Source organism: Nothobranchius furzeri, chromosome 16, assembly GCF_043380555.1.
Source record: "Nothobranchius furzeri strain GRZ-AD chromosome 16, NfurGRZ-RIMD1, whole genome shotgun sequence".
Taxonomy (NCBI): Eukaryota; Metazoa; Chordata; class Actinopteri; order Cyprinodontiformes; family Nothobranchiidae; genus Nothobranchius; species Nothobranchius furzeri.
Genome location: NC_091756.1, coordinates 33,835,463 through 33,857,895, shown reverse-complemented (window position 1 = coordinate 33,857,895; position 22,433 = coordinate 33,835,463). Strand labels below are relative to the sequence as shown.

At 41.8% G+C, this 22,433-nt stretch overlaps 1 protein-coding gene across 8 annotated transcripts in view; it reads left to right on the top strand.

The window, feature by feature from the left end:
• kcnc3b (potassium voltage-gated channel, Shaw-related subfamily, member 3b) overlaps positions 1-22,433 on the top strand; it is a 72,070-nt gene that overhangs the window by 40,629 nt on the left and 9,008 nt on the right. For 3 of the 8 annotated variants that reach the window (XM_070545576.1, XM_070545577.1, XM_070545575.1), the window contains 2 exons: positions 5,244-5,438; positions 7,030-7,478. In XM_070545576.1, coding sequence (XP_070401677.1) covers positions 5,244-5,438; positions 7,030-7,358 — 524 coding nt within the window. In that variant the 3' untranslated portion in view covers positions 7,359-7,478. Of the gene's footprint in view, positions 1-5,243; positions 5,439-6,294; positions 6,560-7,029; positions 7,479-22,433 lie in introns of those variants that run through there. The other 5 variants (XM_070545581.1, XM_070545578.1, XM_070545580.1 and 2 more) reach the window with 4 other exon arrangements.

Here is a 22,433-nt window from a genome sequence, read left to right as displayed (position 1 = left end):
GAGTCCCAAAATGTCAAGAGAGAGAGAGAAAACAGGAGTCATGTAAGGAAATGGTTGTTTCTGGCACCACCCTGGAGAAATTACTGACCCATCAGAACTCTTGTGTAATTTATGATCAACTAGCAGATCCACATTTGCCTTAAGGCATCCATCTGTCAGAGAAGAACAAACACTATGGTAGGAAAACAAACTCAATTATCTATTAAAACAGCTTAATGGATCTTGTTTTTGGCTGACTTCACAGATTTGTTCTCTGCCATTGACAGTAAAACTGCTACAGTAATGCACCTTTAAAGCATTACATAAATGACTTAGTCATGAACGGGTCTGAACATATTGGTTTATATAGTGTTTTCCCTGCATCTTGTCTGGTTTTTTTTTAGCTCTTTTTGCAAGTTAATGTTTGGTCAGTGGATTGTGATTTTTACATAGGAAATTCAATTTTAAAAATGTTCCCATTATCAAACACCACTAAAACCAAAAGACAGTTTATGAAACACATTTGATCATAATGCTTTATTGTATATTTGTGGGACTAATACACATTAATCACACCTTTGCGTCTGGTGGTCGTCTGACTGAGTGTACAAATGATCAAGACAAATAGATCAATGCGTGCATTTCCTCCTTTTATAGCTGTTTCCTTAGAAAGCATTTATTTTAACACCAAGTCACAAAAAACAGTAATACTAGGCTTCAGAGTACAGCAGAAAAACTAACTGAAATTTGTTCAATGTAATTTTAAGAGACAGAGGATAAAAATGATCAAAAGTTTAAATTTACATTGAATTATGATGGTGTGAACTTTGACCTGTCACCATCATGTCTGTTTTCGTTATTTCTGCAGTTATAAAAGGAAGCTGCACAAACAGAATGGCACATGACATTCACTTTACCCATCCTAAATATCAAATGGTACCACAGAGTTCTGGTCATGCAATGTTTTGGTGATTCTTCAGAACCTTGCACCCATCTACCTCCTTATCTCTTAACTTGGAGTTGTGTGCACTGAGCCCTGTTTTTCTTCCAATGGTTATACCATCATCATCATCATCAGCAGCAATTTAATTCATTTCACTTATATACCACAAATTCACAACACAAGTCATCTGAAGGCACTTTACGAAGTAAAACGTTAAAGAAAGTAAAATGTTAAGGGTAGAGGAGGGTAGTTTTTCAGTGGTTGGTAGTAGTGTGCCAGCCGATGACCCCCTTCATGAAGGTATCACAGCCAAACCAAACACCACACCTGGTATAGCTTTTCTGGAAAGAAAAACACTGAGAAAACATAAAGTTGAAAACTAATTTGAAAGTATGCCAGAACAGTCGTGTCCCCGTCTATCTCTGAGGAACTCTAGACCTATCTCTTCTGAGAGCATCTCATTTCCTACTTCCCTTCTCCTACTGCACTCTACTTGTGTCACCTCTGCCAGAGCCTGACCAGAGTTCTTCCCTCTAAGCAGTTAAATGTTAGCCTTGATAGGAACTGCTTTGCTATCATATTTAAGTCACATTGTACAAAATCATCTGTCAAAATTAAATCATACATTGACCACAAGTGGAGTTGTACAAACACATCTATTTGTCTTGAGCAAACAGATCCAGTTTGTCCAGGTTTTGCTGACACCTCTATTCTCTGTGTGATTTCACCTTTCCATCGCCTCGTTTAGATTCCAAACACAACGGTGACGCAGCCTCGGCTGCCTTGGCCTTGAACCGTCACCTTATCGTGGTGGAGGAGTTTGAGTGCCCTAATAATCCTAGGAGCTATGTTGTCTGGGGCACTTTGTGCGCCTGGTAGGGTCTCCCATGACAAATTGGTCTTAGGTGAAGGGTGAGACAAAGAACGGTTCACAGGATCTTTCATGGAGGTATAGTCAAAGAGTCGGAGTACCCGGCCCAGAGGGTTACCGGGGTCCCACCCTGGAGCCAGGCCTGGGGTTGGGGCCCGTGGGCGAGCGCCTGGTGGCTGGGCTTTCGCCCATGGGGCCCGGCCGGGCCCAGCCTGAACCGGATACATGGGCTCATCCAACTGTGGACACACCACCCGCAGGAGGAACATGAAAGGTCCGGTGCAGTGTGGATCGGGTGGCAGACAAAGGCGGGAGCCTTGGCGGTCTGATCCCCGGACAAGAAAACTGGTTTTTGGGACATGGAATGTCACCTCGCTGGTGGGGAAGGAGCAGGAGCTTGTGGCAGAGGTTGAGCGGTACCGGCTAGATATAGTCGGACTCACCTTGACGCATAGCATTGGCTCTGGAACCCAAGTCCTTGAGAGGAGTTGGACACGCTCCTTTGCTGGAGTTGCTCCGGGTGAGAGGCAGAGGGCTGGGGTTGGCTTTTTGTTAGCCCCAAGACTTTGCCTGTGTGTTGGGGTTTACCCCGGGGGACAAGAGGGTAGCTTCCCTGCGCCTTCGGGTTGTGGAACTGGTCCTGACTGTTGTTTGTGCTTATGGGCCAAATATCAGCTCAGAGTACCCACCCTTTTTGGAGTCCCTGGGACGAGTGCTAGATAGTGCTCCATCAGGGGAGTCCATTGTCCTGCTGGGGGACTTCAGTGCTCACGTGGGCAATGACAGCTTGACCTGGAGGGGTGTGATTGGGAGGAACGGCCCGCCTGATCTGAACTCTAGTGGTGTTTCGTTATTGGACTTCTGTTTAAGCCGCAGTTTGGCCATAACAAACACCATGTTCGAACATAAGGATGCCCATCGGTACACTTGGTACCAGGGCAGCCTAGGTTGCAGGTCAATGATAGACTTTGTAGTCGTATCATCTGACCTGCGGCCATATATTTTGGATACCCGAGTGAAGAGAGGAGCGGCGCTGTCAACTGATCACCACCTGGTGGTGAGTTGGATCAGATGGCAGGGGAAGATGCCGCGTAGACCTGGCAGACCCAAACACATAGTGAGGGTCTGCTGGGAATGCCTGGCAGGAGAACCTGTTAAGACGTTCTTCAACTCCCGCCTCCGGCAGAGCTTTGACCGCGTCCCGAGAGCAGTGGGGGACATTGACTCCGAGTGGGCCTTGTTCCACTCTGCGATTGTTGAGGCGGCTGTTGCTAGCTGTGGTCGCAAGGTGGCCGGTGCCAATCATGGTGGCAACCCCCGTACCCGCTGGTGGACACCAGAGGTTCGGGGAGCCATCATGCTGAAGAAGGAGGCCTACAGGGCGTGGCTGGTCTGTGGGTCTCCGGAGGCAGCAGACAGGTACCGGATAGCCTAGCGGGGTGCAGCAGTGGCAGTTGTCGAGGCAAAATCTCGGGCGTGGGAGGAGTTTGGTGAGGCCGTAGAGAAAGGCTATCGATCGGCTCCAAAGAGGTTCTAGCAAACTGTCCGGCACCTCAGGAGAGGAAGGCAGCAACTCGCTCACACTGTTTACAGTGGGGATAGGGAGCTGCTGACGTCAACTGGGGCTATAGTCGGACGGTGGAAGGAATATTTTGAGGAGTTCCTCAATCCCACCTATGCGCATTCCGAGGAGGAACCAGAGCCGGGAGACCTGGGGATGGACTGTCCAATCTCGGGGGCAGAAGTTGCTGAGGTAGTCAAACAACTACACAGCGGCGGAGCCCCGAGGGTGGATGACGTTCGTCCTGGGTATCTCAAGGCTATGGATGTTGTAGGGCTGTCATGGTTGACATGTCTCTGCAAAATTGCGTGGTCATCGGGGCAGTTCCTGTGGAGTGGCAGACCGGGGTGGTGGTCCCCATCTTTAAGAAGGGTGACCTGAGGGTGTGTTCCAACTATAGGGGGATCACACTCCTCAGCTTCCCTGGAAAGGTCTACTCCAAGGTACTGGAGAGGAGGGTCCGATCGATAGTTGAATCTCAGATTGAGGAGGAGCAATGTGGTTTTCGTCCTGGCCATGGAACAGTGGACCAGCTCTATACCCTTGCAAGGGTGGTGGAGGGGGCATGGGAGATTGCCCAACCAATCCACATGTGTTTTGTGGATTTGGAGAAGGCTTATGACCGTGTCCCCAGGGGCACCCTGTGGGGGACGCTCCAGGAGTATGGGGTGGGTGGCTTTCTGTTAAGGGCCATTCAGTCCCTTTACCAGAGGAGCGTGAGTTTGGTCCGCATAGCCGGTAGTAAGTCGGACCTGTTCCCGGTGAGGGTTGGACTCCGCCAGGGCTGCCCTTTGTCACCGGTTCTGTTCATTACCTTTATGGACAGAATTTCTAGGCGCAGCCGTGGTGTGGAGTGTGTCGAGTTTGGTGGCAGGAGAATCTCGTCTCTGCTTTTTGCGGATGATGTGGTCCTCCTAGCTTCATCCAGCTCTGACCTTCAGCTCTTGCTGGGTAGGTTCGCGGCCGAGTGTGAAGCGGCTGGGATGAGGATCAGCACCTCCAAATCTGAGACCATGGTTCTCGACCGGAAAAGGATGTCTTGCCAACTCCGGGTTGGGGGAGCGGTCCTACCTCAAGTGGAGGAGTTTTAGTATCTCGGGGCCTTGTTCACGAGTGAGGGTAGGAGGGATGGGGGGATCGAAAGGTGGATTGGTTCAGCATCTGCAGTGATACGGACGCTGAGCCGATCTGTCGTGGAGACGAGGGAGCTGAGCCAGAAAGCCAGGCTCTCGATTTACCGGTCGATCTACCTCCCAATCCTCACCTATGTTCATGAGCTTTGGGTAATGACTGAAAGAATGAGATCGCAGATACAAGCGGCCAAAATGAGTTTCCTCCGTAGGGTGGCCGAGCTGCGCTGTAGAGATAGAGTGAGGAGCTTGGACATTCGGGAGGGACTCGGAGTAGAACCGCTGCTCCTCCAGATTGAAAGGAGCCAGTTGAGGTGGTTTGGGCATCTGGTCAGGATGCCTCCTGGACGCCTCCCCGGGGACGTGTTTCGGGCATGTCCTGCCGGCAGGAGGCCCCCGGGTCGACCCATGACACGTTGGAGAGGTTACATCTCCAATCTGGTCTGGGAACGCCTTGGGGTCCTGCCGGAGGAGCTGGTGGAGAAGGCCGGGGAGAGGACGGTCTGGAGCTCCCTAGTTGGGATGCTGCCCCCGCGACCCGGACCCAGATAAGCGGAGGAAGACGACGACGAGGAACTGCATTGTTATCATATTTGTCACTTTGTACAAAATCATCTGTCAAAATTAAAGCATACATTGACCACAAGTGGAGTTGTACAAACACATCTATTTGTCTTGAGCAAACAGATCCAGTTTGTCCAGGTTTTGCTGACACCCTTTATCCTCTGTGTGATTTCACCTTCCCATCGCCTTGTTTAGATTCCAAACAGAACGGTGACGCAGCCTCGGCTGCCTTGGCCAATGAGGACTGTCCCACCATCGACCAGGTGCTAAGCCCAGACGAGAGGAGCCCCATTGGGCGAGGCCCTACTCGGGAACGCTACCAGCAGGATCGAGCCTGCTTCCTACTCAACACCAGGGAATTCCGTGCCACAGATGGAAATGTGCGGAAAGGTACGTTTCACAGTGGGAGATGGATATGTGAAATGCACATCTTATGTAAACACATTCACTCATCAAGATGCCAGGCACAGCGTGTCCAGTGTGCAGCCCGTACAAACACTTCTACATGACTGTGTGTTTAGGATCAGATTCAGGAGAGTTTCACATAAAACCGTTTGGAAGACTCAGGAATAGAAGGAACAAGAACTGGAACACACACACACAAACATATATCTCTTATGCTCTTCTCTTTGTTTCCGTCTTTTTTATCGTCTGTTTCCATCACTGCTTGGTATTTCGTTAATTCAGTCATGTAAATTTTTCTGTACTTTCAATTTTTTCATTCTTAGTTTTGTCTTCACACACCTTTGATCGTGTCTTCCACCTTTTTCTGGTGTCTGTGAATTTTGTCCCATAGTGTCACATTCATTCATGCTCAGAAATGACCTGTCTTTCTCTGTCTTCTGGACTCAGACAGTTGACCATGCATTAATTTTCTTCTCGTCACTTCTGTTTCCCCCTCTCTCTCTCTCTCCCTCTTGGCCTTGCATCATCCTCTTTCCGTTCTTTTTTTCCCCTCTCTAACTTCACCAAACACCCATCAAACTTTTCCCACCTGGTGACCCTCCCCACCCCACCTCCTCATACTCATTCCCCCCTCCTCATTCTTACTTTGACACTGCACCATTTCTCCTACTGTTTTTTTATGTTCTGGCCCCATGTGCATTATCCTCATCAAAATCTGATACCAAAAAAAATTTACTGTTGCAATCTGACCCCCACCACTGCCACCAACCTGCACCCAAAACACTCCCCCACACTCCCTCCAAACTTCCAACACCCCCCTGTCGACAACAAACTACTTTAGAGGCAGCAGCGCTGGCACCCAGCCCAGACTCCCCTCTGACTGAGGATTGGTATAAGATGGAGGGGTCTCTGTTACAGCAGGACCTCAATGCTAACTCCACCTCCTCCTGGATCAAACCCTAGCCCAGAGGTAACAAAAATCACAGTGTAGTCAGTCTTTGCCTGAAACATCCACAACTTTTGATTTAACTTTTTTGCAAATTCTGTTGCAACTCTTTAGCAAGCCCCCACCACATTTTAAACAGAGGCAGCTGCACACACCCTTAAATCACAGATACAGGATTACTTTCACAGTGTCTAAATGTTTGACAGAGGAGCCTTATCTGTGTCTGAAGGTGTACTACGATCATTTGAGCTAAGGTTGGGTTGTTTCTACATTTTTTATATTAATTATGGGGGATATCATTTCAATTTTGGGTCAATAAAACCTAACCTCAGCCCAATATCCTGTTTTTAAATAAAGAAAAAACGTCTTTATTTTCATCTGTGAGGTCAATAAAAATGTACAAGGTGTAATAAACCTGAAAGGAAAGGGGGATTGTTCTGTTTGTGCATATTTGGGACCTGCCTACAGTCATGGCGTGTTTGATTATTCCAGCAGCTCAAGTGGGAATAATCCAGTCTGTTGTGTCCTGTTGTAACTAATTGAAGGTAAAAGTGAAAAGAAATGAGCAGGAAACAGCGGGTCTTGTTGTTGTCTGACGTGCCTCTGTGTTGTTGTTGTCTCTCTCTTCAGGTTGTGTCATATCACGCGTGTGTATGTGGGCTTTTTCATTCTTACACATGTATACACTGTGTCTGTCCTCTCAATGCCGTCTGAGTGTTGTGTTTGTGTTGTCGTATGTAGCTTTACTTTTGGTTTTCCCTCTCTACTGTGTTCAGTTCATGTTATTCCCTATCCCCACAAACCTGCACCTTGGAAAACAAGAGCGCGCGCACACACACACACACACACACACACACACACACACACACACACACACACACACACACACACACACACACACACACATACACACCAAACAGAATTTATGTTTATGTTTAATTTTAGTACAACATATTTAAAGGGACATTTGAGTCATTTGAAGCATTTTTTGGTGGGTAATCTTCCGGAACAGCCTCAGTTCAAAGAAACTGAGTATATGTCTTACAGGACAGCTAGGGATGAAAAGGGTTCACTACGAAAGTAAAATTCATTCACCAGTAAAACTGTATTTAGTGACAGAGCAACTGAAATCTGCAGTACGAAATTCCCAACAGAGCTAGGCAGGAGATGAGAGCTCTGGAGGTGTTAAAGTAGCTTTCCGGAGTATTTCTAATATCTGATGGCACCATCTTGTGGCTGACAAGCATATTGCACAAATAGTTTCTCCTTCTATTTTTTTAAGATAGCGACTTCGCGTCTCTCGTATATAAATGTGCTTCTGTAGCCGACAAACACGTTTTACAATTAATATTCTCATGTTATGTTGTGTTCTCATAAATTTATATTTTAGAGACTTACTTGTGCGTGAAAAGTTCATCAACTCCGCGTCAGCCGAGGTATTCCTTAAATTTGAGGCATTTAAGTGGAAGTCTAACACTATTGGTTAGTTCTGGTCGGCGCTCAGTTTCGTAGTTCATGGAGCTCTACGGGGCTGGGGGCGTGCTTAGCAATAAAAAAAAGATGTATTCATGTGTTTTTCTCACATTTATCACAGATTCCTTGCAGGGCTCTTGAGCCTGATTTATACTTCTTCGTGAGCTCTGCAATGGAAAGACGCACATGGAGTGTCTGAAAGGTTTTCACATTCGAACTTCTGTTCAAGCAGCGAAGTGTTGCAAAGCAATTCCTCACCAGGACAACAGGGGGCGTAGCGCTGTTCTGGTATCCTGCCATCATAACACTCGTGTATCCGGTCTCTGATAGTGTATTTACTGATGTGTTTATATATTTCAGAGACTTTATAACACGGCCAAATTCGTCCTTCCTTGTCCTCCACCTCTTCATGCGATCGCCACCTCTAAACCCACATTTCCCGTCGTTTCTGTCCACGTTTGCTCGTATTTTTTACTCCCTCACTCACGGGTGAATAAATGTTAATGTTTTTGGACTTCTTCCGCAATGCGTTCTTCAATCTGTTCTGGGTCTGCCGCAAAATATCTGTTTAGTTTTTAACGTAGCTACAGCTGTGCTGTACTGGATGTACAGGAAGTGGCGTCCTGACCAATCACAAGCTTGCGGTCTCTGTCACTTTTGACGGATGTTTAAAATTTTGGGCATGTCTCCGTCACCCTCTGTGAGTCTGTCGGGGAGCCCTGTGGTGTCTCCGCACCGACGCAGACGGATAAATCAGGCTTTAGCGGGCACACACGTGACAGAACTGCTAAAATACAAGGAAATTGCCTCTAACAAGTCAGATTTTTATATTTATTACTCTCACATTGTCAATTAAACCAAATCATGACATCATTTCCCAAAAAAACCTTCACAGTAAGAGGCCTGTGCAGCTTATTCCTACTAACACAGCCAAGCTGAACACCTTTCTTGTTACTTTCACCACAGATTATATAAGGTTGTTTTATAAAACTGTCAGTGTTACATTACATTGTTCCTTTCATAAAAGTCTAAGGTTATTCATAAAACCAGTAGCACTTCCAGTTCAAGCTCACGTTAACAGTAGCTCGTCCTTCAGATAGGATGTAAAAGTTAATTTTGACAAACTGAGGCTGTTCTGGAAAATGTCCACACACACTTTAATTGTCTTAAATCTCCCTTTAGTCCCACACATGCATCCACATTTATTTGACTGAAATAATTTGGCTGATTGTTTCACAAGCGTTTGATGAATGATAAAGATATTTCCCTAAGGTTTAAGGTTACTGGGGTTAGTGGACTCATTTGTGTCTAGGGATACTATTTTTGGAGCCATGACACGCTGAGAACAAACAGGTATTTTGCATTTTTGTGCAGACTTTTACAGCAAACTTATAAATCTGTTCAAATATTGTAGAGCTGATGTATAAAATGTCCTCTGAGCGTGTGACAGATCTGAAACACTATCCCTGGACCACACAACTGTGATTTCAGTCCCTAGTGTAGTCCAAAGCTCTGGATATTTGACATATTTGTCCTCCAGAGTGCAGAAAGATTCATTAAAGCTGCACTTGGTGACTGAATCATCCTAACACACTTACTGACCAGACAGACAAACACTATGACAGGTTTGACTAAAAAGGGGCTTCATGCAGTCGAAGGTAAGCAAGCCTTGAGCTAATCCGAGCTTTTCACCCAAAGGTCGCCAACATTGCTACAGTTTTACATGTGCAAACTGCAATTTAAGTGACGCAAAAAATCCCCCTTTAAAGCAAATCAGGAGTGCATTGAGGAAAATAATCACTGGGGTAATTAAGGTGCCACTTAAGGCAAGTTAAAGGCAAATGGTACATGCTAATTAGCACCTTTAGTTTGGGGACCTTTAATGGCCTTTGTTTCTTTTAAACGCTTGAAACTTGAGCACTGCAGGAAGCGATTGGGTTTGCTGCTCACGGTAAACACTGGAGACATTTGATCTGATTCTCTTTTGATCTGAAATCTGATTCTATAGGTTTTGATGATAAGGTTGTTTGTGTGCAAACCTTTGACAGAAAGGGAATCTGTTAAAGATGTAAAATAATGAGCAATGGCCACATGTGCAGTACTGTGCAGAAGTTTTAACCCCCTCCCTCACCACATGTCTTTGTACTCATGGGAGCTCACTTGGCTGCAGCTGCTTACCAAACAGCAACAGATCATCAGTATAACCACACTAGGTACCCATGATGCTTTTGCAGAATGTTTCACATAGGGTCAGATCACGCGAGCAATATAATGAATTCACAAACAAGTTACAACCCTCATGCATTGTTTGTTTTTAGTTAAATTGACCACAAGTGGAGTTGTTGCAGCTTAGTCTCAGTTTGTTTTAATTTAGTCTGGTTTATTTTATTTTTGGTGGCCAGTGCCTATGGTCTCAACCTTTCTTGCACTTTCTGATGTGAAGAAACAAAACGATAACGCGCTCCAGACACTCATGGCTGACCATGACTATTCTGCAAACATGCTCAAAATTCCTGAGAAACAAAGCCAGACTTGCAACTTGTGAAGTGATCGAGAACCTTTGTGAATGTTTTGAGACACTTTTGAAACTCCCTCGCAAATGCTGTTTGCAATTTGTTCCCAACAGCTACAGCCAAGCAAGTGAGACGTTATTTCACTAATTATGTTTTTAAGTGATGTTGATCAAGACTTTTCAGTCTTTTTGTCCAACTCTTGTATATTGTGCACTTTGTGCCTAAAGAGATCACCAGAAAAGTATTAGAAAATCATGTGTTTAAGAAATAATAAAACATTTTCTGCAACAGAGCCTGAGAGATGCAACAGCTGACCACTGACTGTATATCCAGTTTTCAGGGGAACTATGCAGTTTTGGCTTGCTTTTAGCACCCCCTAGTGTCCATTATTTAGATCTGAAAGCAAAACCTGTGAGAAGTGGTGTCTACAGGAGTGATTCATCACTAAATTAAACAAATCAGCTGTGTTCATCAGTAGCGGTTTTAGGCACGGGCAGACAGGGCAGTTGCCCGGGGCGGCATTTTTTCATGACACAAAAGGGGCGCACAAGCGCTGAGTAAAAAAAAAAAGAAAAAAGAAACCTGCGCCGCACCGAGGTTTTCTATTATCTGTCATATGACAGTGTCTGGATTGGAAACAGCAAGTTGGCGCCCCCTGCAGCTGCAGGGCTCCGTGCACCGTGTGTGTGTGTATGGAGAACAGGAAGGGGAGGGGTGCGGCGGGGGAATTCACCTCTGGGTGGGTCCAAATGAAATGAGCTAGGGGCTGAATCAACTGTATCAACATGGCTAAAGTCGTTCACATCTTGATGTTCTTCCATATTTCATTCATAATATCATAAACACAGGCCTATCATTCTTTCAGGTGTTTCTGAATTGTGTGAAATGGCCAAATAAAAAAAGGAAAAACAAAACGATTTTGTGTTCACCCCCCCATCAAGGTCAAATTGTTTAGTCCTGACTAAAGGAAACTTATTGAGTCAAGAGCCAAACAGAAGAGATGAACATAAAAAGGCTAAAACCACCAGGTGCCCGATTCAGGAAAAAAAAAAGAAAAAAGAGGAGAAAGATAAAGGTATGTTCGCTCTCATGATGCATGTTTTCAATTTTTTGAACCAGTTAACTGGGATTTTAACGGTTAAATTTGGTCAACTAATTGCTAACAGAGCTAATAGGGCTGAAATATTGAAACGAATATTCAAATGGTTCGAAAAAATTCCTTGAATCGTTTTTAACTGATTCAAACTAGGATTTGTTAAATGCTCGCTGCAGCCTGTGGCCTGCCTGAACAACAACAAACACATGTTGATCATGTTCACATAATAATAAATAAAACAACTCTACAAGCAGAAGAAAACTCCCCAGTCACCACTAACTATCCTGTTTATTTATTGCAGATGGCTGCACTGATTATTTTTTACATGATTTGTTCTGTAAAAGTTGGCATTTTTGGTAGTCTACAGTTTTTTTATGTCAGTTTAAATTACAATTTCAGAGGCAATTCTAAAATATTATGGATCATGATAAAGATCTATTGGAGATCTACCCCAACTTTTGGACTGCTCTGCCAGTCTCTGTGGCTCAAGCTGAGAGGAGCTTTTCAAAACTTGATCAAGTCATACCTGAGGTCACCTATGTTTCAGGGGCGGCTCACTCACCTGGCTCTGATTAGTATCAATCACTCAGTAGGGGAGCAGATTTCATATGATGACATTATTGATGACTTTGCATCAAGGATAGGTTTTAATTTTAGTTTGTGTTTTCTGTTCTAAGTGCAGTGCTGTAGTGATTATCTTTAGTTTGTTATGTGTTAAATATTTTTGCTATTTAGAATATTTATTATATATTATGTGCATATATTCTTAATATTTAGTTAGTTTAGTTGTTTTTGTATATTTGATTCTATATATTTTGATACAGTATATAATGTATATTGCTTTACATTCTGACAACTTCATAGTAATTAATATAAATATGTGCAACTTAGAAAAATGAATGTTCAATAGTCGTTCTAATAAAACATGCCTGTTTGTAGAAAACGTGTGTTCGTGCAGGTGGGGCGGTGTGGTGGTGGTGGGGGCGGTTGGGGGGGGGCGCTCAAAGGGGGCCTCGCCCGGGGAGTAATTCCATGTAGAACCGCCACTGGTGTTCATGATCTAAAACCAGCACGACACATGCTAGAACCAGACTGCAGTGCCAGGTATGCCAAGTCCCTACAGCCCGGACCAGCAACTCTGAAGTTTCAGGTGGAATATTCTAGCCACGGGGGGGTGATAGGAGCTGGGTGGTCTTTCATTAACCCTGTAAAGGATCATTTTAGCACATACTGGCTCAAGAAAATAATTTAGAAATATGAAAATGTTGCAAGGTATCCCTTTAAGATGAACTGGAAATCATCTTGTTTGTGCTAAAATACCATTTTATTAGCCTAACTGTGTTATTGCTTTGATTTTAATAGGTTTAACTAAAGGAATAAGAACACTTTGTGACAGAATGTTGGTAACAAAATGTTTGAACAACCAATTAAAATCTGTCATTTAGAAATCTGCCTGTTAACTGTTGACACAACACTGGTTCCTCTCATACGTTTACATATGTTTTATTCTTGCATGACTGATAGATTCAGAGCTTTAAGTGGGGTGGTACCATGCATCACTTAAAAACTTTACCTCTCAGTATGCCAGGACTTTTTTCTAGCATGACTGCCAATAGCTTAGTTGGCCATTTATCACTTCAAATCCAAGAAATTAATGAATAATATTAATCCCACCCCTGTGATGGACTGGCTGTCCATCACCTCTGTCCAAGGTGTACCCCGCCTGATTGCCCATTGACCACTGGAGATAGGCACCAGTCCCCCTGCAACCCTACGTGGACAAAGCGGGTTCAGACAATGAATGGATGGATTAATCCCACCCCAGTTGATGCTGGTCTTTAAGCACTTGACTAAAAATGCAGCTGAAGTGCTACAGGAACTTTTGAGAGCCCTCCCAAAAGCCTCTTTGGATGCATAAGTATAAAGAATGAGGGACGACTCAAGACTTTTGCACAGTATTGTAGAAAATGTGGCAATTCAAACATTTAAATTTAATAGCTGATGTAAATCTAAAGCTGATCAAACAAGTCTTTCCTGTTGTCTTTAAAGGGGGATTCTCGTCCTAAAATCATAAGTGTGCTTTATTTGTGGCTTTCATTTCCTGTGATTAGATGTCTTTGCCCAGTTATTTTCTCAGCTTCTTTGTGTCTTTTTTTATTAATACTGTAATTATTATAAGTGTCCATTTGACCTCTTGTGCACTCAGCGCTACATGCATGGCTCATAACAGGTGAACAGTTAACCACCCCATGAGGGTCGCTCCTCACTCCTCCAGACCTTCACCAAGGACCTCTTTACTTCCTCCACTCTCTCTACTAACTCTTGTGTTCAAGTTCTTTCTTTTTTTTTTCAATTTTGTAGTTAGTTTTGTGCTTATTTATTTTCTTTGTATCTAACCAGTGGATTTTTCATCCAACATTTGTGTGAAGTGACATTGTGTTCATTATTATTATTATTATTATTATTATTATTATTATTATTATTATTATTATTAGTGAATTTATTGTGTAGATTGAATTTATACTTATTTGAACTTACTATATTTTGCTGTTGTTTGCGGTCTCTTTTATTTTTATGTTTCAGCTTTGTGCTGTTTTGGGCTTTGACTTCCTCTGTGTTCTTCCTGTTTTTTATTTTTATTTTTATCAGTTTTATTTGATAAAAATCAGAACAAAACAGAAATGTTGTGCAAATTCTGGTGAGGATTTCATCTCAGGGACACAATTGCCAAAAAGGGTTAATTTAATGCAAATATTGTATATGTGTTCTTAATATAGAACCATAAGAAAGGTTTTTCTAATTCTCACAGTTTTTTTTACTTATTCCTATAATAAAAAACACACATTCAATTATGTAAAAAACACCAAAAAGTTACTGTTCATCCACATTCCATCCCACAACACTAATCCTCAATCACAACAGACATTTTGAATTTAAAAACTGAGGGAAAGGACAGGTGTAAGGGCTGCATTCCATTTAGAAGGCACGCACATTAGGGTTTTACTGCAGAAGCGGAATGCAGCGCTCATCAGTGCACAAAACACATCCCTGCTCTTTCAACTGAAAATGTCTGATGTCAAATAGGTCTATTGTTTACCATTAAACTCACATTTATTTAAAAAGAAAAGTTTTATTATGAAACCATATTTTTTCACATTTACATCCATTTCTATGTGAAGCTGGACAAACCTAAAGAAACGTGTCTTATTTAGTTACACTTGTCAGTCCTTGTCACATGCATGCTTTGTTGTGTTGATAACTGTCTTTTTGTCATTTCATTACAAAACTCTGCAAATATTCAGTCTGAGCCAGAGCTTTACCTCGCAGAAGGATCACCATCTACAGTGCTATGAAATCACATTTGCTCCACTACAGATTTTTTTCCTGTTTTGCTTTATACATCTTTTGTCGTATTTAAAGGTTTCAGATCAACTAACAAATACAAAATATGTTACATAACCTGGGAAACATTGTTTAAAAATGATTGTTTCATTTATTAAAGAGAGAAAAAAAGCTATCCAAACCAATCTGGCCCCTGTGTGAAAAATAGTATTTCCTTCCTTTTTAAATGATGAATTAACTTTAAATAATCTCCTTATTTATAAAGCCGAGTTCAGTTCCACCAGTCGAACCCGGACCTGGAACCTGCCTGACAACATGAAGTAGGCTAAAAGATCTGAAAGAGAAACACATCATGTCCTGTTGTAGAACAAAGCTTCTAAAACTCACTTTGTTGTGGTCTAGGTCAAAACACAGCTGACCAAAAGGAGCACAAAGGACTGTCTCGTATTTACCTGCTGATTAGATTATAGTAAAATATTCTGTGAAATGAAAGATGAACATTCTAGAAGATGTGTCCCAATAAAAAGGCATTTCTGATTCTTCAGTGTGTGATATTGGAGGTGCATGAGAGCATATGAGGAGAGTCAGATGCGTGTCTCAGTAGCCCTGAATTAAAGGTGGAATATGGAAAATTTTCATAAAAAGCTATATATTTTTAAAAGTAATACCTCCAAGGGGCATTTAGAGGCGTGCAGAATGAATGTAGAATTTCTCCTATAAAAGCTATATTTAGGTTTATGTTTAATTTGGGTTTATGTTTACATCTACCAATCAATAGGGGGCGTCATTGCAGTGAAAAGTCCACTTGACAAGGCGAGGCTGGGCCGGTGTAAAATGGTGGATTCATTAAGTCAATCAGCTGATTCTTAGCCCAGAAGATGTTCTAAAAGTAAATATTGTTGTAAAATAAACATATTAGTAGAAATGAGTCCTTACCCTGTACGATTTGTCACTGGACATGGTGCTGGCTGGTCACTTCAAGTATTAGCAGTGAACCAACATCCCAATGGCTGGAAAATGTTTTCTGTTGTTGCAGTACCACCTCTTAACACTAGATGTCGCTATAGCATCCCTGTTCTTTATTCAATCTTTAAAGAGCAAGTCACCCCCAAATCAACTATTTTTTTCTGATAAACTATATAAATGCATGTCTAATCGTGTTGCAAACACGTGTAGTCAATAGTTTAGCACTTTAGTGCATTTTAGTTAAAATTTAAATTTTCTGCCTGAAACTGTCAGTGTTGTGCCGTTGTCAGGTAAAAACTCTTTACTGCATTTGAATTTAAATCTGCCACTGCTATTGGCTAAGAGGTATGCTATGATGTAAACTGGTACATTATGATGTCACAATGTCGTGAGTGTGTGTATTTGTTAGTGGCTCCACCCTCTCGGTCTGCTAGGCAACAGCATTTGTTGCATTTTTCAAACATGAAGTGGGAGTGAAGTATGCTTCTTGTAAAAGGTGACTTGCTCTTTAAAGTTGCTGTCCGTAGTCCACCAAATGATTCCTGAGCACAGCCACAGCTGAAGCTCACCGCTCCCCACTGGGATGGGTCAAATGCAGAGATGAATTTCACCAGTGTGTGATGATGACTAATGGGACTTTAACTTTTCCCCTTTCAGGAATTGTGTATGATTTTTCAGAAAACCACAAAAGTGATTTTCCTGTCATGTACTGTGATATTATTTAGGAAATACATCCATTTTCTTTTGATAAGCCTGCCCCCTGTCCCTTAGAGCTCAATGCAATATGAACTGCATGTCGGTCAGCACTAACCAATAGCGTTAGACTACTGCTCACAGACGCCAATCACAGAGTGTGCTTGGGTGTTTAAGGACGTACCTCAATTGATGCTGGTTGGCGACCTTTCTCATGGACAAGTAAGTCTTTAAAATATAAGCATATGAAAACACATCACAACACGAGCAAAAAATAGTGAAACAGTTTGTTTTAGCTCAGTTTTTTTTGCTAGAAGATCGCGTTCATGGACGAGAGGCGTTGCTTTCGGTTGCAATTACAGAAATTAAATGTCTTTGTGTGATATTCTTGTCAGCCTCTAGATGGTGCCATCAAAAAAGAGAAATAATGTGGACAGCAACTTTAAAACTGTCGTAAACAACCCTGCTGCAGCCTGCTGTAGCTAGAGCTAACAAGGAACTGACAATGCTAACCGCTAGCATTACAGCTTACAGCTAAAGCAGGTAAAGAGCGCCCCCTAGGACACCTACCCGCTTCATAAAACTATTTAGAGCGGTCCTGGTCAGCAGAGGGCTGCAGAGTGGTGTTGAATATGAAACTGGTCAAGTTTTTAACTTAACAATCACAGAGATGCTTTATTGCCAATTACTTTGTCTCTTAGAAACAGTTGGTGTTGGATAATTTTTTTCTTTCATAAAGGAAATCATCATCTCAAAGGTACATTTTATATTTACTCTATTTAAGTCTGATGTTACAGTTTGTTTGCTGATCTGAAACATTTCAGGGACAACAAAAACAAAACTAAGAGATGTGTAAAGGGTCAAATACTTTTTACAGACCTGAAGATTTTTCAATCATAAACTTTATCCAGATAATTAAGGGGAAAAAACTCTTGATTTGTCATGAAAACAATCAACAGCTCTACCTATTTTTATAAAACAGGAACCTCATGAAAAAACTCTTTAAGGGGGCCATTACCTTTTCTCAGCACTGTATATAATTATCCACGCGCGTGTGTAATAAGCAGATATAAATTATGAAGTGGACTTTAAATAAAACAGCCAAAACTCCACAGGTCTCTGTGACCTACATACTTCTAAGAGACGATGAGGGACATGTCATCTAGTTTTTCTAGAAGACATGACAGGCTCTGCGTGTGCCGTAAGCACACGCTGTGGCCTCAGTCTGGTTATGAAGAGATCAATACATCTAATTATGAGTAACAGGAGATCCCGCTAGCTTTAACAGGCAATTGATTTAATGTAGGAATGATACTGTATGTGTCCACTCCTAGGGCACAGTCTGAGCTGGCAGCTCTTCCTGTGAATCCAGCACACGTTTAGGGTATAATACAGACTTTGATAAATAACGGCACGTCTCTACATACAACATCCTTTCATTGGTAAACAATCTGGCCACAATGTTTGCTACCTACTCCCTCCCTGCTTCTCTGTGTCTTCCCTCTGCAAAACCTTCTCCTTCTGTGATTAACACTCATTCTTCATCCCATCCCCAGGCCGCCATTGCAGTGCAAGTGTAACTAAAGTCTGACTCTGGGTAGGTACACGCACCCTCCGTAGTGTAAATTAAGTGTGACTTGGTGCTGAAATTATGTCATCACTGAATACAGTGACAGCAGGGCTCAACATCTCCCCTGGCAGGAACTCTCAGTGCAGCAAACCTCCTGTGGATGTTTTAAACACACTAGCTAGTCGAGAGAGGAGAAGAGCAGACAACCTGCAGTGGCTGTTCAACTTTATGAACTAGACTTTTATTATTTTCTGTCTCTTTAATGGCTTTTTAAAGGATTTCCTTTCATTTGTTGGCAAAAGCAAACCAAAACCTCCCCAAATTTGACTTCAAAGTAGGTAAAAAAAAGAGTAAAAATCCTCATTATTCTCCATCAGAGTCAAGGACCTTCTTTTCTTCTTGTTTGACAAACATTTCAAACCTTTACCTTATTACCTCATTGCTTTTAGTCTAAATGGCGACCAGGCTTCACACCGTTTAGAATGTAGAAGACACCAATTACACACAAAAAAAAAAAAACCAAGACCTAAGAGAATCATTTTTATAAGAAATGTTACTTTTGAAGATATGTGACTGCATCAATATGGAGGGAGGGCCAAAAGTGACACAATTCAATACAAAATAAAGCATTAAATAAGTGTTTCAATGTGTTGTTTATTAACAAACATTTCTAGTAAGGTGGCGAGGGAGGTTTTAAACTTAACAGATGAAATAGTTGCTGACCGGAATTTCCGTAGTCGTTCTACATCTGGAACCAGAACCAGACAGAGCTCAGTCGTGGGGCGGAGTCTACGGTTGTCTTTCAAACCGCCTCCACACGCAATTGAACTGCACTAGGGCCAATTATAGCAACAAACAACATCTGCCATATAACTTCAAAGATGAAGAAGAAGAATCAAATACATCTTTTTTCAAAATAAATGATAAATGGCCCACACTTGCATAGCGCCTTTCTGAGTCAGAGGACTTCCAAGTGTTTTATACTACAGTGTATCATTCATCCATTCACACACACATTCACACACTGTAGTGATGAGCTACAGTGTAGTCACAGCTGCCTTGGGGCACACTTTCCAAGCACAGGTACCACCAGTCTCACCGACCACCTCCAGCAGGCAAGGTGGGTTAAGTGTCTTGCCCAAGGACACAACAGCAGCATTCTCTGGCCGGAGCAGAGAAAAACTTGCAACCTTCTGATTACTGGACAACCTGTTCTACCTCCCGAGCTATAGCTGCCCAGTAAAATAAAGGACTTAAACACTTCTATCTGCTCATGTCAAAAGGAAAAGACAATGTTTAATTTGTCCAGAGTTGGTATCAAAGCCGTTTCAAATGAGCACCATTCTGAGCCGACGCTATTTCTTTCCGTTGCAGCTCTGGTGCAAAGCCAGCTCAATGTCTCTCTAGAAACATAAACCGTTTACACAAAACATTACCATGTTTTCCCTGTGTATGCATGGGTTCTCTCAGGGCACTCTGGCTTCCCTCCACAGTCCAAAAACATGACTTTCAGGTTAATTGGTCTGCCTAAATTTTCCTTAGGTGTGAGTGTGTGTGTGCTTGGTTGTTTGTCTTGTGTTGTCCTGCGATGGCAACCTGTCCAGGGTGTACCCCGCCTGTTTGCCCGTTGACTGCTGGAAATAGACACCAGCCCCTCGCGACTCAACAGGGACACGTGGGTTCAGATAATGGATGGCATTGCAATACCCTCACAGGGGACAAGCAAAAAAATCAAACATTTGATAGTTGTGCGACCGTACAATTAATGATCAGGAACTGGTCGAGAGATGTTAATCACTTCTTTTTACCCCCTTTGACGCACAATGCAAAACTCGCTCAAAAATTCTTGCACAAGAGGAAAATCGTCTTAAAACGGTTAAAATAATCGCAGTGTACTCCCGTCTTAACACACTTCAGAAGTGCAGAAGTACGTCATCTAAAGATGTTCTACGGGTAACATTTTAACAAAATATCACATAATTTAGTTTATCAGCTTTACCTCAGATTCAAGGTCAGCAAATGACAATTCAGATGAATTTCGTAAAGGCTTTGCCCTTTAAGGCTGGAATGGATTGAGTAAGCAATCCTCCTTTACCTACTCAAGTGATTGGTTAAGAAAGTGATGCTACCCAAACAGGCAAAGCCTTTTCTCATAGAATCTGGGATTACAATACGTAACCATTGTTGTCTCTGTTAGGTTTCTGATATCCCATCAACCTGACAGAAATCCTCCATAAACAGAGCCACCATGCTGCTGTTTTTAGGGTTAGCCCCACCCAGCGTTGACAGTTAAAATAAATACATGATGATAGAAACAATGACAAAGAATTAAATGAATAAAAAAAACTATAAATGATTTTATTTATGGCACATTTATGAATTTATATACAAAGAAAATTTGCCTGATATTTTTTTCTGATTTTAATTAAATTTAAATAATTTAATGTTTCATTTAATCATTAAAATGTGTCACGTTTGGCCCCACATACACTGGCTGATAGAATTAGTGTAAAAACCTTTTGTCCCTGTTAGTCATTTAGTTGAAAATGTGTGTGTGTGAGTGTGAGTGTGAGTGTGTGTGTGTGTGTGTGTGTGTGTGCGTGTGTGCGTGTGTGTGTGTGTGTGTGTGTGTGTGTGTGTGTGTGTGTGTGTGTGTGTGATATGAGATAGGGCGACATTAGAAGAGTAAATGACAATAGACAAAAGGTCCACTGATGTTCTTTATTACCATAGGTCATCATTTACTTTTCCTGGGTTAATTTTCTAGGCAGAAGACCGATGCACCACTATTCACGAAACTTTAACTTTCAGCATGCAGCTGTAGTTGCACCAAAAAAAAACAAAGGCCCTTATTTGCCTCTTTGCTGAACCTCGCAGTTCTTTCTACAGTGAACATTTTGACCTAGATGACTACTGCAAGTGAAACAGAACAATTGCTACAACCCAAAATAAACGTTTCCTTTTAAAAATATTGTTCAGCTAACTTTTTTTTAGCTAACATCATTCTGTTGACCTGGAACTAGCAGCAGAAACCAGCTTTTGGCGGGCACAGCTGCATGCTTCCTGATATGTTCATTATTGTACCACTGCCAAACTTTTCTGTCAATGAAACTTGGGAAAATAGGGTTTACAAATTAATTAGTCATAAAACCATTTCATCTTCTATGTAGATTGTAGTATTTATCTAGTAAAATGTGTGTATACTTCTTTTTTTGTTTAACGCTCCACTTTGCATGCTGCATGCTAATTTTTGTGTGTCGTCTCCCCAAAAAGGTATTTTCTAATTGTTAAAGGCCAACACACCTGTTCCAGCTTCAAATCCTTACATCCATTTTCTTTCTATTTCACATTTAAACTTTCTTTTTTTAAATTTTTATTAAAAACTGTACACAGATGAAGGAATTGATTGACCCTGTTGAATTTTGGTCATTTTTGACTATACCTCTTTAACAGGATTAGTGCCTTCCTCAGCAAATCTCCTGTATTGATCCCTAAGCGCATCTCCTTCCCTTTGTTGCATTATCTAAGGTGGTGGCAACTGAATTGATATATAATTACATAAATAAACATAACAATTATTATATAACACATTTATTCTCTAAATAATTAAATCAATAAATAAAAAGTTACTTATTGTAGCTTTATGTATTTTAAAGATAAATCTGCTTTTCTTTAAAACAAGTTTGGGTTTTTTTTTGCACAGGAAGCTACTTATAATTCAGAAGATGTAGAGTTTTGTTTAGATCTAAATCCTAATTCATTTGGCCACAAAAACAATAAATGTAATTAGTAGTAACAGAATTTAAATTTGAAAAGAAATGTTGATGGTGGCTTTGCTGTTTGCAATCATACTTTTAGTTAAAAAACCCACACAAACACATTTTCATTCTCTAGGCTCCTCCATGACAGCCACTCAAATGTTAACCCATTAAATGGTTATTGCAACAAACAATTTCCATAAACATATAACAAACGTTTTCCTGGGTCAGTCATACCATGTTGATCTTTTTGAAGCCATTTTCCTAATTTCTCCTGCATATTTACAGCTTTAACTTGATCCAGTCAAATTAGCTTCAAACATAGTTTGAAACTGAGGATGAAGCAACACCACAGATTTGGCAGAAAGCTTTCCTAAAACCCCTGTTTGACATCAAGCTTTGGAGGCTGCAGAAAATGCATCATGAATATTTTACCAAGGGACCATCTGGCTAATGCACCTGAGTAAAAAAAAACTAAGGTTTTTATTTATGGTTGATGAAAACGATGTGTTATCCAGAGCGAAGCTGGCCCTCCTTTTATTTATCGTTTATCCCTTTTTTTACAGGAAGACACAAAGGGAGTCATATTGTAGAGTTCCTTGTTGTCTGTTCGTGATCATGTG